Source organism: Oncorhynchus tshawytscha, linkage group LG09 (genome assembly GCF_018296145.1).
Source record: "Oncorhynchus tshawytscha isolate Ot180627B linkage group LG09, Otsh_v2.0, whole genome shotgun sequence".
Lineage (NCBI taxonomy): Eukaryota > Metazoa > Chordata > Actinopteri > Salmoniformes > Salmonidae > Oncorhynchus > Oncorhynchus tshawytscha.
The window spans coordinates 10,984,635-11,000,521 of NC_056437.1; the positions used below are offsets into that span (position 1 = coordinate 10,984,635).

Below are 15,887 nucleotides of genomic sequence, written 5' to 3' on the forward strand. Positions count from 1 at the left end.
TCCATAAACTAGCTACTGTATGTAGTAACATTATTTCATCATAGCCTGCTCTGTCCCGAGTCAGTACAGCAGCGAGTCTGTTGCTGTGCGTTTAGCTGACCCAATGTTACAACGAAGTGATTGGTGTTTTGGTACAGACTGACTGCTGGGAACATGTCTACAACATCAGCAAGCTGTCAAACGATCGTAAATAAGTGACAAGCTACTTGCTGTTTATCAGTTCAGTGCCTAACATCCGACCTAAGCTAGCTATCTAAAATTCCATCCCTGTGTTTGTCAGTGAAGCTAATTATCAGCAGACAGCCTACAACAAGCTCAAACCAGCTGATGAAATCACTGGCGACTGATATACTATCACATATTTTGTAGAGAAATATATGTTGGTTTTTACAACGTTCTCACTGTCTATCGGAGTAACGTCTGTGGCTGCCCCAGGTCCCCTGTACCCAGGTTTCGTAGCAAGTTGAGTCATGCTATTTTGTTATATTGATAAGTGAGTTGGGATGTCGACTGCACATTGTCTCAATGCTCATTTTGTCCAAAACACTTGCAGACTCGAGTGATCACCATCGAACACAACAGCAAGTAGCCCTTTATCAAGGGGCCAATATTCGGTTTAGATTCAACCGGTATATTGTCCAAGCCTAGTGTGTTGTGTCTGTGAATGTTTGTCATAATTTCTGCCTAAGGGATGTGACACCAGGCCTGGGGTGCTGTGCTGCCTGACTGTAGAGTACCTCCTTCTCCAAGATGAGCTCAGGACAGAACCTCAACTTCCTGCTGGGTGTACTACAGCTGGCCGTGCCAGACGAGACCTCTACAGGTAATGATGTTACTGTCTCTCTAACTTCATGAGTTATTGCCCTATCTTCTCAGCAACTCACTTGGTTTTATTCAAGCCTCTCCTATTGGACAAATTCAATTAGGTCCCTCCTTGTTTCAGCCTCTTTGCTTCCATTTGGTTCCTACTGAACATGACCCAGGTTAGCAGTCTACTACCAGGGTTGGAGGCAAACATATGTAGCACATTCATTTCTGGAGCAAACGATTGCTGAAATCTGCGTTATTTAATTAGCGGTCGTTTGTAGCTCAGTTGGTAGAGCATGGTGCTTCTAACGCCAGTAGTCGGTTCGATTCCCCGTACCACCCATACATACAATGTATGCAAGCATGACTGTTAGTCGCTTTGGAAAAAAGTGTCTGCTTAATGGCATGTATTATATTATTCGAACATTGCTACAAACTGAAGTCCACTAAGTCTATCAACATGAACCGACATTGAGATCTTCACATCTAGCATAGCTTAAATTCTGCCGATGACGGCTTGGCATAGCTGTGAAACTATTTCACCGGGCACTGCTAGTGCCATGGTGTCCTGACTGCACTCTACAGCACTCTGCAGTATTAGACAGTGGCTGGCAGACACAGCGGGGCAATTGCAATAGAGACAGTCAGGCTGTCATAAGTTGTTGGTTATTTATGTGTTCATTAGGACCACAGTGGAAGAGCAGCGTTCTACTGCTCTGATGTCACAGATGTGATGATAACAATGGATCTCCGAGAGTGAGAGGGACCATGCCTACGTGGCTGACTGAGTTGCATAGCAGCACATATTATGCAGACTACACACAGCAGTGTGGATTGGCATGTAAACTGACATCACAACGGGTGTGGCTGATTATGCTACTACGGTACTGAAGGCCCGGTGGCTGGGTAGACTGCAGGGTTGGGGTCAATTTCATTTCAAATCATTCAATTCAGGAAGTAAAATCAAATGTTAATCATGAGGAGTCCTTTGTCTCATCAAAGCCCTGTCTGTTTTCATTTTAAAATGCTCAGGCCGATCCCCTCGGTCTGAGCCCCAGGCCCCTGGCATGACTGGCTGCTGTGTCGTTTTCCTTCTCTCCAGGTTACTCAGTGGTGCAGCCCTTCAGGTAGAGCTGGAAGGGCAGTGACCCGCTGGTGCTGTCAGACCCACAGCCTGCCTCTGTCTGCCACTCTGCAGCTCACCTTCACCACTGATCTGGGTACAGATCACTGCAGGTGAGACTGAGAGAGCAGATCTGTAAGGTGGAAGTGATCTGGTGGAAGCTCCACCTCTACACTGATTCTACCTATCCAGACCGTTCAGACACACAGCTCCACCTTTACACTGATTCTACCTATCCAGACCGTTCAGACACACAGCTCCACCTCTACACTGATTCTACCTATCCAGACCGTTCAGATAGACAGCTTCAGACACACAGCTCCACCTTTACACTGATTCTACCTATCCAGACCGTTCAGACACACAGCTCCACCTCTACACTGATTCTACCTATCCAGACCGTTCAGACACACAGACACACAGCTCCACCTTTACACTGATTCTACCTATCCAGACCGTTCAGACACACAGCTCCACCTCTACACTGATTTCTCCAGACCTATCCAGACCGTTCAGACACACAGCTCCACCTTTACACTGATTCTACCTATCCAGACCAGACCGTTCAGACACACAGCTCCACCTTTACACTGATTCTACCTATCCAGACCTATCCAGACCGTTCAGACACACAGCTCCACCTTTACACTGATTCTACCTATCCAGACCTATCCAGACCGTTCAGACACACAGCTCCACCTCTACACTGATTCTACCTATCCAGACCGTTTTAGATCTCCATGTTGAATGGTTAGGCCCAATGTTAAGGGGTAGGGAACAAATTGGGATGTGTGTCTTCAGAGATGAGACCAAGATAGGGCAGGCAGTGAGTGTGGGCAATGGGATAATTACAATTGGTCAGAATTAGTCAGCAGTGTTCTATTTCTCCTTCACACTACATCTGGTGTGTAGGCGGAGGGAGCGAGGGAGGGAGCGAGGGAGGGAGCTTGGGAGGGAATGAGGGAGGGAGCGAGAGAGGGACTGAAGCAGTGTAGCTAATAAGCCATATCCTATGAATGTGCCAGGACCTTCTCTGCCATTATCCTAGCCCTTATTCTGAATTATAGGTTTAGTAATGAGGTGTCAAATTCAAGTACACCTCTCCTCTGAAGATGTTGAGTGGGACGATGTATGGTGCACCCTATTCCCTATGTAGTGCACTACTTTTGATCAGGGCCATTAGGGAACAGGGTGCCATTTGGGATGTAGTTGTAGTGTAGGAGGAGGAGTGAAGAGGGTTGACATGGATGAACTAGTGCTATTCTGTCATCATTGTCATCAAGATAGTTGTAGGGCTGGCACGGTAATTGTATAATTGTGTAACTGACACATTTTATTTGTCACCTGCCCCGAATACAACAGGTATACAACAGGATACAACCATGAAATGAAAATAACTGTCATAATCGTTTTAATGAACTTCATTTTCAAGTTGACCAACTTTACCCAAAAGCAGTAAAGTAAAGGTTCACATCTAACCGTATATTTTTTTTTTTCACCTATTTTTTACTTTTTTTCCCTCCCCAATTTTGTGATATCCAAATGGTAGTTTACAGTCTTGTCCCATCGCTGAAACTCGGGAGCCACGCTTCCTCCGAAACACGACCCAGCCAAACCACGCTGCTTCTTGACACACTGCTCGCTTAACCCAGAAACCAGCCGCACCAATGTGTCGAAGGAAACACCGTCCAGCTGGCGACCGAAGTCGGCGTGCAGGAACCTGGCCCGCCACAAGGAGTCATTGGAGTGCGATAGGACAAGGAAATCACAGATGCCAAAACCCCCTCTAACCCGGACGATGATAGGCCAATTGTGCGCCACCTCATGGGTCTCCCGTTCACAGCCAGCTGGGACACAGCCTGGAATTGAACCCAGGTCTGTAGTGATGCCTCAAGCACTGCGATACAGTGCCTTAAACTGCTGCGCCACTCAGGAGGCCAAACAGTCTAGCCAGTTTTAGAATGGTGTTGTGGAACAAACAGTTGACTGAAGACAGCTTCAGCCAATGTTCTCTTGAGTCTGTTTCCATGACAACATGCAATCTTTACGTGATGGAACTTTGTTGCTCTTTGTTTTGGAGCAAATGAGTATCATTAAATACATGTACCCAATTCCTTAGTAAAAACAGCACCCATGTCGTGGCAGTCAGGAGCAAAGGAGAGGAGACCCATGACCGTCACAGCCCTAGTTAGTTTATTTGAGCAGTAATGATACTGGCACCCACTTTCCTGTTTTAAATCAGTTGATTGTTTCCTCTGAAACAACACACACACACACACACACACACACACACACACACACACACACACACACACACACACACACACACACACACACACACACACACACACACACACACACACACACACACACATCTACTCATAAACCATTTATACCTATAGCCACTTGGTGTGCGGTCATATCCTAACTGTCTAGATTCTTGTGGGGCTTACAAAGGCCGATGCAGGGCTATGCTGAGTGAATAGACGGAGTGTGTGTGTGTGAAGTGTCAGCCCTGTGGTAATTATCAACACTGTGTTAGCTGCTAGGAATCAGCCTCAAGAGATTAGAGTCAGTATGACCCTGTAGGGTAGTGGACTGCATTCACACACTCCTCCCCCGGGCGAGAGAGAGAGAAGTGTGTATGTTTTCTGTGTGTATGAGTGAGTGTGTCCGAGTGTGTTTTTCCGTTAATTCTCGTGTGTATGTGCCTGTTTGTTGAAATGGTCAGTGTGTACTTGTACTAAATCAGTGTGTACTTGTATTCTGTCCTAATGATGTCCCACTGTCTGTCCTCTCCATAGGCTGTCTTTGGCCACTTGTCTAGACCTGCTGTAGTGCTGCTCCTCACTCTACAGAGAACTGACTTCCTGTAGCCACATCTTCCAGCCAATCAGCATACTGCTCTCCAAACACCGTCCTGTCAAAACGTGCCCTACAGCCTTACAGGTGAGTGGAACTGCATTGTCAGCAAGCCCTGGGCAAATGTTGCTTTTTGACCCTAAATTAGTGTCCAAAATCGAGCATAGAAAAATAAAAAAGTTTGTTTTCTTAAAAGAAGCAGTGGTCACCTTAGTGACCCTGTATGTAACACTATGGCTAGGGTCAATTTCAATAAGGAGAATTGGAATTTCAATTTACTTCCTGAAATGACTGACTTGAAATGGAATTGATCCCAACTCCGGGCTACCCCTTATTTCCCTGTCTGCCTCTACAGTGAGTCCTTGTTTTTGTCCATCACCAAATGGGAATAGTGGTCAATCAGCAGATAAATGACCTTCACCAGAGGCCACGCAGACCAGAAAGATGCTTATTCACAGCTCACCCTCACTGAAATGAAGACTATTTCACCACTAGTTGTCAATGATTGCAAGTCCACATGTTTTGGTATAGGAGGTTTTTCTCTACACAATGGAATGTATTATAAACACGTATGATCTTGTAGCTGGTTAGTGAGTGGATGGTATCTGACAGTAAAACACAATGTTTCCAATGAACACCCTTTTTAAATGTTTACCAAAGCAACGCTTCCTGTTTTACCTTTTATCTGTGGACGTTGGCTGACTGATTTAACTCATATTAGACCGTTGTAAGATAACCTTGTTCTTTGTGTTTCTGTTATCCCAAGAGGATCATGGGAAAGTCCTTGGGGCCATATCTGGCTCCAAGACATCACATCCTCCTTGGTCTTGGAGAAGAATAAAGCCATTCCTCTTAAACTGCTCACACCAAAGATTGTAGAAGTGAGTAAGACCTCTGAATTCAGTCATTTGTATAGCATGGCTTTCTGAAGATTGGGATAGAGAAGGATGATATTCCTCTCTAGTGTCACCTTAAGCCATGTTGCTCGCACCAAAGATAGTAGAAAAATTATAGAAGTGTGACAGAGAGTTGATTTGAGTTAGTTGTGAAAAATGACTCCTTGAAGATTTAGGTAGTGGAACTATTTCCTCCTTAGTGTGTTACCTTCACTTAGCTGTAAACTTTTTAACATTTGAATTACAATTTTTACATGGCATTCATTTTGTACTTTCTCTCGATTCTTCTTTTTTTCTCTCTAGGCTGGACTATGGGAAGAAGCAAGGGAACATGAAGGAGGAGAGGGAGAAGGAGAGGTTGAACCACAAGTATAAGAAGGAGTTTAAGGGAGCTCTGACAGAGATCTGTAAAGACACCCACTTCTTGGCCCTAGAGAAACTCAGCGAGGTCATGGGCAGGTCTGTAGGACAACCTCTTCTCTCTTAATCAATCTAAAAGTTACTACATTTAATTTTTAATTTTTTATAAAGCATTTGATTTGGTCTGGCTAGGGTTTGCACTTTTTTCACTTTTTAATTGGTTCCAGGCAGCCAGGCTCAATTAAACACAGCTAAACTATTTGAACTACTATTTGATTCCAGGTCTGCACACTGCAAAATACACTTTTCCCTGTAGAAATGACCTGATGTTTTTTTGTGCGTGTAGGGATGCGAAGTCGAAGGTGAAGAAGCTGTTTGGCAGTCTGGCTAGTCAGGAGGGAGAGTGGAAGACTCTGAAGAGGAGGAGGAACAGAAGACACTGACCTATTCACAACTGAAGAGGAGGAGGAACAGAAGACGCTGACCTAATCACAACTGAAGAGGAGGAGGAACAGAAGACACTGACCTATTCACAACTGAAGAGGAGGAGGAGGAGGAACAGCAGACACTGACCTAATCACAACTGAAGAGGAGGAGGAACAGAAGACACTGACCTATTCACAACTGAAGAGGAGGAGGAGGAGGAAAGACACTGACCTATTCACAACTGAACTGACCTATTCACAACTGAAGAGGAGGAGGAGGAGGAATGGCAGACACTGACCTATTCACAACTGAAGAGGAGGAGGAGGAACAGAAGACACTGACCTATTCACAACTGAAGAGGAGGAGGAGGAACAGAAGACACTGACCTAATCACAACTGAAGAGGAGGAGGAACAGAAGACACTGACCTAATCACAACTGAAGAGGAGGAGGAACATCAGACACTGACCTAATCACAACTCAAGAGGAGGAGGAACAGAAGACACTGACCTATTCACAACTAAAGAGGAGGAGGAGGAGGAACGGCAGACACTGACCTATTCACAACTGAAGAGGAGGAGGAGGAGGAGGAGGAACAGCAGACACTGACCTAATCACAACTGAAGAGGAGGAGGAGGAACAGCAGACACTGACCTATTCACAACTGAAGAGGAGGAGGAGGAGGAGGAACGGCAGACACTGACCTATTCACAACTGAAGAGGAGGAGGAGGAGGAACAGCAGACACTGACCTATTCACAACTGAAGAGGAGGAGGAACATCAGACACTGACCTAATCACAACTGAAGAGGAGGAGGAGGAGGAGGAACATCAGACACTGACCTAATCACAACTGAAGAGGAGGAGGAGGAGGAGGAGGAGGAACAGCAGACACTGAACTACTCACAACGGCTTTGTACTGTCAGTTAGACTTTGTAGTATTTTTTTTAAATATTATTTTTTTGTTTTCAACATTGTTGAGTAAAACTTCTGAGAACAACTACAGTACAAACGTATTCCGACCCCTTGGATTTCATTTAGTTACAAAGGGATTAAAATGGATTTCATTTAGTTACAAAATGGGATTAAAATGGATTTCATTTAGTTACAAAGTGGGATTAAAATGGATTTAATTTATTTTTAATAAATTCCTAACTAAAATATTTGCACCCCATTTCCCCTCAGAATAGCCTCAATTTGTCGGGGCATGGACTCTACAAGGTGTCGTTCCACATGGATGCTGGCCAATGTTGACTCCAATGCTTCCCACAGTTGTGTCAAGTTGGCTGGATATCCTTTGGGTGGTGGACCATTCTTGATACATACGGGAAACTGTTGAGCGTGAAAAACCCAGCAGAGTTGAAGTTGTTGACAGTCTCACACCAGTGCACCTACCCCGTACTATCGTACGCTGTTCAAAGGCACTTCAATCTTTTGTCTTGCCTATTCGCCCTCTGAATGGCACACATGCACAATCCATGTCTCGGTTGTCTCAAGGCTTAAAAATCCTTCTTTAACCTGTCTCCTCCCCTTCATCTCCACTGATTGAAGTGGATTTAACAATTGACATCATTAAGGTATCATAGCTTTCACTTGATCAGTCTGTCATGGAAAGAGCAGGTGTTCCTAATGTTTTGTACACTCAGTGTGTAAGTGTTCTGCCTTTTTGTTTAGGCAATCCTAAATTAGTTCAGGAGTAAAAATTGGCTTAACAAATCACTTAAGGTACATGGACTCTGTCTGTGTGAAATAATAGGGGTTGGCATGATTTTTGAATGACTAACCCTTCCTCTGTCCCTCCTACATACAACATCTGTAAGGTCCCTCAGTCAAGTGTTACATTTCAAGCACAGATTCAACTACAAAGACCAGGGAGCTTTTCAAAAGCCTCAAAGAAGCGCAGTGATTGGTAGATGGGTAACAATAATAAATCAGACATTGAATATGTCTTTAACCGTGGTCAAGTCAATAATTATGCTGTGGATGATTTATTAAACCACCCAGACACATCAAAGATGCCTTCGTCCTGAACTGAGCAGGAATGAAACTGCTCAACAAGGCACTAAATTAATACTGCAAAAAAAATAAACAGCAATGGAATAGACTTTGGGCCTAAATTCAAAGCCTTATGCTTGGGCCAAATCCAACACAACACACTGAGTAACTGCCTCCTTATTTTCACTCATAGTGGTGGCTGCATCATGGTATGGGTATGCTTGTCATCGGACTAAATAGAAACGGGATAAAGATGAGCACAGTCTGCTTTACAGCAGAGACTGGTAGCAAGACAATCTACAACACAATACCAAATCTACACTGGAGTTGCTTAACCAAGAAGAGTGAATGTCCCTGAGGGGGTCAAATTACAATTTTCACTTGCTTGAAAATCTATGGCAAGACTTATAAATTGCTGTCTAGCCATGATCCCCAACACCTTGACAGAGCTGAACATTTTCTTTTAAGAATAATGGGCAAATATTGCACAATCCAGGTGTGTGAAGTTCTTATAGACTTACCCATGAAACCGAATCTGTAATCGATGCCAAAGGGAGTTGAATACTTATGCAAACTACTACATTTTGAGTTATTTAATTTCTATTAATATTTTTTATAATTTCTTCCACTTTGACATTAGAGTATTTTATGTGGATTATATCAAATACAAAAAAAGACATACATTTTAATCCCACTTTATAACACAATAAAATGTGAAGAAATCCAAGGTGTCTGAATACTTTTGCAAGACACTGTTTGTGTTGGTTGATATTAATCGAGTCGCTTGGTTCTAACCAGTGGTTTTGCTTATGGCTTTGATGTTATTGACTCTTGACACTGACACATCCTATCATGAAAATATGTCTTACATTTTGAGTGTCAACTCCTTTCACCACTATGGGTCAAGGCCAGGGTATGCAGTATCTATTTGCTGTACTTGAAATGTAATTCAACTGTTCTTCCTTTGTCCCAATAGCCTTCGCGTTGACTTATCTTACCATGCACATTTGCAAATAAAAGTATGCATCTGTTGAAAGTCATAAACATTCTATTTGTATTGATGATATTCTAATACAAGGTGGACAAGAACTTCTACTTCTCTAACAAACCCAGTCATTTTAGATTGACAATGTTTAGAGATGCGCAATTATTACCAGAAACAAACCACAGCAGCTGTAATGCACTCAAGTCAAGCTTTGTTTATTAAGTAGTACTTGGTATACATTTATGTGAACGTCTTCAGTTATGTTACATAACATGAAAATAGGTGGGGTAAAGGGGGTTTAAATGACATTTGAAATAAAAGTGATGTGTTGTTTTGACGAGTTAACCATACGGTAGCACAGCGTGACATGACAAGGGCTGACAGGGGTGGGCTGGTTGGGAGGAAGGGGTGGTGGTGGGGGCTGACAGGGGCGGGCAGGACTGGGATGAGGGGGTGGGGTTGACGGGTGGGCTGGTTGGGAGGAGGTGGTGGTGGGTGGTTGACAGGGGCAGGCAGGACTTGGAGGTGGTGGTGGGAGGTTGACGGTGGGCTGGTTGGGAAGGTGTGATGGAATGTGCTAGGGGTTGACAGTGTGTAGGGGCAGAAGGAGGGTGGGGGGCTGATAGGGTGGGAGGGTAGGTGGAACAGAGGAGTGAAGGTAGGGGGAGTTGACAAGCTTGGTGGTAGGGGAGAACGTGGGGTGCTCAGGCAGACCGTCTGGCAACTGGTGAGTCTCCACACTGCAGGACATTGAGGTGGTCCTCTGTGACAGCTCCTACAGGGGAGGAGAGAAACATGGTACATATAGAGGGTCAAAAACACAGGGAGCATAGACAGAAAGTAAACAGAACAATTTAGGAATGATCTAATCTGGGAGTCTACCTTTTGATCTGAAGCGCTCCTCTGTCTGGAATGATATTTAGACACCTAAACAATGGGAATAAAAGTTTCTCTATTTTAAGTGTTAAAGGTGCTCTGCTTGCAAGCAGTATGATCAGTGATTTTGTACATTTGACTTGGTAATTATTTTCTGATATCACCACGTTTCTGTAAGCCTCACACTTTGATGAGCGCTAAAGAAACTTGTATTAATGTTTCCCCAACAGTTCCTTCCAATCTGACATGACTCATGCCCTACTAAGGGAGCTGTTGCCCATCCATGATGACCATTAACCAACACACCTTAAGCTTCTGGTTGTTTCCCTGCAGAGATCCCCAGCCTGCTCTCCTCTCCCTCCAGCAGCTTCCTGTAGACGGCGATTTCAGCGTCCAGCTTCAGCTTGATGTGCAGCAGCTCTTGGTAGTCGGCCAGGTACTTGCCCATCTCCATCTTGGTCTCGCAGAGCTGGTGCTCCAGCTGAGCAATGATGCCCTCCAGGCCTCCAACCTTATCCATGTGGGCCATCTCCATGTCCTCCAGCTGCTGCTCCAGGGCCGCGTTTCTCGCCCTCAGCCCGTCGATCTGGTTCTGGAGGTCTGTCACCTGGTTGTGGAAGGTGGTGATCTCTTCTTTCATGGACTTCATCTGCTCTTCTTTCTTGCCGGCGACTTCTTTGAGGGTTTCAAACTTGCCCTTGTACCACTTCTCGGCTTCCTGGACGTTCTTGGCCGCCACAGTCTCAATCTCGGCGCGCATGTTGCGGAGGTAGGCGGCGAGGTCGGGGCGGTCACCGTCGAGTTCCGTGGTCACCTTGGAGTCCTCGATCTGCTTCATGAGGTCGGCAACTTCCTCGTCATGCAACTTCTTGAGGAACTCAATCTCGGCCACCAGCTGTTCGACACTCTTCTCGAGCTCAGCCTTCTGCAGAGTGGCATTGTCAACGTCTTGACGGAATTCCCTCAGGATCATCTCTGCCTCCTCTGGAGACGGACAAATAGAGAGTGGATGAGTTGGAAACACAACAGCAGTGATGTTAGTACTCTATAAAGTATTGGCATCAATTGTATTTGATGGGGTGTATGATAAGCCTGTATACACACTAATCAAATGTGATTATACATCGAAGGAAAATATCTGGTTCCATTTTTCATGCAAACAAAAGTACATCAAACCCTCTCCAACAACTGTTTATGTCTATATAACAATGACGTGAATCTATATGATTCGTTTCAGCCAATCTCCCCACTTCCCAGACAGTGTGAGACCCTACCTTTCAGTGCCAGCTCCTCTTCCAGTTTCATTCTCCACACCTCCACCTCCTCCTCAATGTATCCCCTCTCGATATCAGCAGCTCCCTTCTCATTGGTCAAGGCTTCGATCAGCTCCCTCATCTCCTTGAACTTGAGGTTGTACTCTTCTCCGATGCCGGTGGGGCCTCCCTTGAAGCGGCCCTGTAGCGCAGCCAGCTCGGCCATCAGCAGGGCGTTCCTCTGTTCAAGGGCCTGGACTTTCTCGATGTAGCCTGCAAACCTCACGTTTAGCTCCTGCATCTCCTCCTTCTCGTTGGCATGGACCTGGTGTATCTCTGTGCCCAACTCCACGGCCGAGGACACGTGGCCGCCCTGGTATCCGGAGCGTCCACGGTTGTTGTACGAGGATCCACGGCACCGGGAGGGAGAGGGGCTCTGAACTCGCATACTGCTGCGTGCCCCACTCACCTGCAGGGACTGGGATTTCTGGGAATAGGAAGATCCTCTCATGTTTGGTTCTCAGTGTGTTACAAAGTGTCTTCTAGAATCAGATTATTTGTTTGTTCTTGAGTATAGTTCCAGTTCCACGAAAAAGGAAGGCCTCTTCTGGGTTTCTCTCCCTTTGCTGGCTGGCCCACCTTGCTGTTGTGCTGACAGTCTCTCAGATCGACCTGTGGCTTTTATAGGGCCGCAAAGAATGTCTCAGACTCCCTTGAAAATCTTGCAGGGTTTTGAAATGTTTTAAATGTGGATCATTACTCTCTTCAAAGACCTGCAGCACCACAGTCGTCATTTGCTAGCTAGCATTGCATTGTTAGTAGTGGGGATGGGTGGAGTTTGCACGGCCCTAACGCCTCCATATGAAATAGTGATATGAGCATGTATGCCCGCTATTTTTCACTCTCTTCTCACTTAGGGCGCCGCTAGGGACTCGGGAGGGTGTGAGGCAGGGTAGGGAGGGCTTTAAGCGCATTGGAAAACGATGACCAAGTGACTTATGTTCTTCGGCAACAGTTTTTCCAGTAAGACTTTCTGACACATGTTCCCTCATATATGAATCAAGGTGTCAGACACCAGTCTCCAGTGGAGACATTATTTAAACAATACTATTAACCTTCTCCAAGAATACCAAGAGACTTCCTAAGGCTGGAAGTGACGTTAAGGAGAGCAGTAGGGCTCCTACTTCATTTGAGTCTTTGTCGTCTCAGGATATGGACTACGCCAAACAGGGCAGTAACAATAGTAAAGCTATGTCTTGATATTTTAGATTCAGGTGCCTCTATTTGTGTTAGAAAAGTATTTTACTGGATCTATGGACAACCACTATTTACTAGTAATAATGGTTTAAAGCACCTGCACACTATTGGAATGTTTGGCGATGTTTTGACTTGAAGTGGTAATCTGACAAAAAGGGAAATCTGCATAATTGATGAGACACTACTGGTTATGATTGATGAGACACTATTGGTTATGATTGATGAGACACTATTGGTTATGATTGATGAGACACTTGGTTTTGATTGATGAGACACTATTGGTTATGATTGATGAGACACTATTGGTTATGATTGATGAGACACTTGGTTTTGATTGATGAGACACTATTGGTTATGATTGATGAGACACTATTGGTTATGATTGATGAGACACTATTGGTTATGATTGATGAGACCCTATTGGTTTTGATTGATGAGACACTTGGTTTTGATTGATGAGACACTATTGGTTATGATTGATGAGACACTATTGGTTTTGATTGATGAGCCACTATTGGTTTTGATTGATGAGACACTATTGGTTATGATTGATGAGCCCCTATTGGTTTTGATTGATGAGACACTATTGGTTATGATTGATGAGACACTATTGGTTATGATTGATGAGACCCTATTGGTTTTGATTGATGAGACACTATTGGTTATGATTGATGAGACACTATTGATATGATTGATGAGACCCTATTGGTTTTGATTGATGAGACACTATTGGTTTTGATTGATGAGACCCGATTGGTTTTGATTGATGAGACACTATTGGTTTTGATTGATGAGACACTTGGTTTTGATTGATGAGACACTTGGTTATTATTGATGAGACCCCATTGGTTATGATTGATGAGACACTATTGGTTATGATTGATGAGACACTATTATTTTCTGTAGTTTGTACAGTTGGTTCACACACTCTGTTCCTCCTCACTCGAATCACATTTAAAATCAATATACTACCTATTTTTTCATTACATTTTTACTCCACTCTACATTCATGGACATGAGATTATTGCACTTTTAAGTGATATCCTCTGGGTTCACACTGTGCAATTTGTTGTATATGTCTGTTACCCAAATAAATTAATGGTGTTATCAAATGGTGAGGTATTACTCTTGTATTAGCTAACATCAGCTGTGTCTAACATAGCTAGCTGTGGAGTGTGTATTTATCTGTGTGATGCCTTCAGCCCCTGTTGGCAGTCCCTTGCGAGGGCTCTACGTTCATGGATATAAGATGACATGTCTTCACCAAATGGTGAATACCTCGATATACTGTACCACATGTTCAGTAGTGAGTCATGATTAGCTTGCTGTTAGCGTGGCGTGAGTGGGTGTAGCCATCTATCTGCCTCCCCTGTGAGGGCATCAGCCCTGAGCAGGTTCAATCGCTAGTCTACATTCATTGACATGAGATTACTTTTTTATTTTCTTTTTTATTTCACCTTTATTTAACCAGGTAGGCTAGTTGAGAACAAGTTCTCATTTACAACTGCGACCTGGCCAAGATAAAGCAAAGCAGTGCGACACAAACAACAACACAGAGTTACACATGGAATAAACAAGCGTACAGTCAATAACACAATAGAAAAAAATCTAGTTTATATACAGTGTGTGCAAATGATGTGAGGAGGTAGGCAATAAATAGGCCATAGTAGCGAAGTAATTACAATTTAGCAGATTAACACTGGAGTGATAAATGAGCAGATGATGATGTGCAAGTAGAGATACTGGTTGACAAAAGAGCAGAAAAGTAAAAAAAAACTAAAACAATATGGGGATGAGGTAGGTAGATTGGGGGGCTATTTACAGATGGACTATGTACAGCTGCAGTGATCTGTTAGCTGCTCACATAGCTGATGTTTAAAGTTAGTGAGGGAAATATAAGTCTACAGCTTCAGCGATTTTTGCAATTAGTTACAGTCACTGGCAGCAGAGAACTGGAAGGAAAGGTGGCCAAAGGAGGTGTTGGCTTTGGGGATGACCAGTGAGATATACCTGCTGGAGCGCGTGCTACGGGTGGGTGTTGTTATCGTGACCAGTGAGCTGAGATAAGGCAGAGCTTTACCTAGCATAGACTTGGAGATGACCTGGAGCCAGTGGGTCTGGCGACTAGAGCACACAAGTCGCAGTGGTGGGTGGTATAAGGGGGTTTGGTAACAAAACGGATGGCACTGTGATAGACTGCATCCAGTTTGCTGAGTAGAGTATTGGAAGCTATTTTGTAGATGACATCGCCGAAGTCGAGGATCGGTAGGATAGTCAGTTTTACTAGGGTAAGTTTGGCGGCGTGAGTGAATGAGGCTTTGTTGTGAAATAGAAAACCGATTCTAGATTTGATTTTGGATTGGAGATGTTTGATATGAGTCTGGAAGGAGAGTTTACAGTCTAGCCAGACACCTAGGTATTTGTAGTTGTCCACATATTCTAGGTCAGAACCGTCTAGGGTGGTGATGCTAGTCGGGGTTGCGGGTGCGGGCAACGTATGGTTGAAAAGCATGCATTTGGTTTTACTAGTGTTTAAGAGCAGTTGGTGGCCACGGAAGGAGTGTTGTATGGCATCGAAGCTCGTTTGGAGGTTTGTTAACACAGTGTCCAAAGAAGGGCCAGATGTATACAGAATGGTGTCGTCTGCGTAGAGGCGGATCAGGGAATCACCCACAGCAAGAGCGACATCATTGATATATACAGAGAAAAGAGTCGGCCCGAGAATTCAACCCTGTGCTACCCCCATAGAGACTGCCAGAGGTCCGGACAACAGGCCCTCCGATTTGACACACTGGACTGTTTGCGAAGGAGTTGGATAAACAGGCGAGGCGGTCATTTGAGAAACCAAGGCTATTGAGTCTGCTGATAAGAATGTGGTGATTGACAGAGTCGAAAGCCTTGGCCAGGTCGATGAAGACGGCTGCACAGTACTGTCTTTTATCGATGGTGGTTATGATATCGTTCAGTACCTTGAGCGTGGCTGAGGTGCACCCGTGACCGGCTCGGAAACCGGATTGCACAGCGGAGAAGGTACGGTGGGATTTGAAAT

General features: G+C 44.5%; 1 protein-coding gene and 1 pseudogene across 1 annotated transcript; one reads left to right on the plus strand and one right to left on the minus strand.

Annotated features, from left to right (window-relative positions):
• LOC112259498 overlaps positions 1-6,518 on the plus strand; it is a 17,406-nt pseudogene extending 10,888 nt beyond the window's left edge.
• A 3,511-nt stretch (positions 6,519-10,029) lies between these two features.
• LOC112257244 (vimentin-like) lies at positions 10,030-12,092 on the minus strand. Its single transcript, XM_042326341.1, has 3 exons — positions 11,603-12,092; positions 10,660-11,312; positions 10,030-10,224 (listed from the first exon to the last, which is right to left on the minus strand). Exons 1-3 carry the CDS (start codon positions 12,090-12,092, stop codon positions 10,030-10,032), a joined length of 1,338 nt encoding a protein of 445 aa, XP_042182275.1.
• Positions 12,093-15,887: the final 3,795 nt, after the last annotated feature.

Coding starts and splice junctions, on each gene's coding strand:
- LOC112257244 (XM_042326341.1), bottom strand. CDS start 12,092: ATGAGAGGATCTTCCTATTCCCAGAAATCCCAGTCCCTGCAGGTGAGT. Junction 11,313..11,602: donor AGAGGAGCTGGCACTGAAAG/GTAGGGTCTCAC, acceptor GTCCGTCTCCAG/AGGAGGCAGAGATGATCCTG. Junction 10,225..10,659: donor AGAGCAGGCTGGGGATCTCT/GCAGGGAAACAA, acceptor CCCCTGTAGGAG/CTGTCACAGAGGACCACCTC.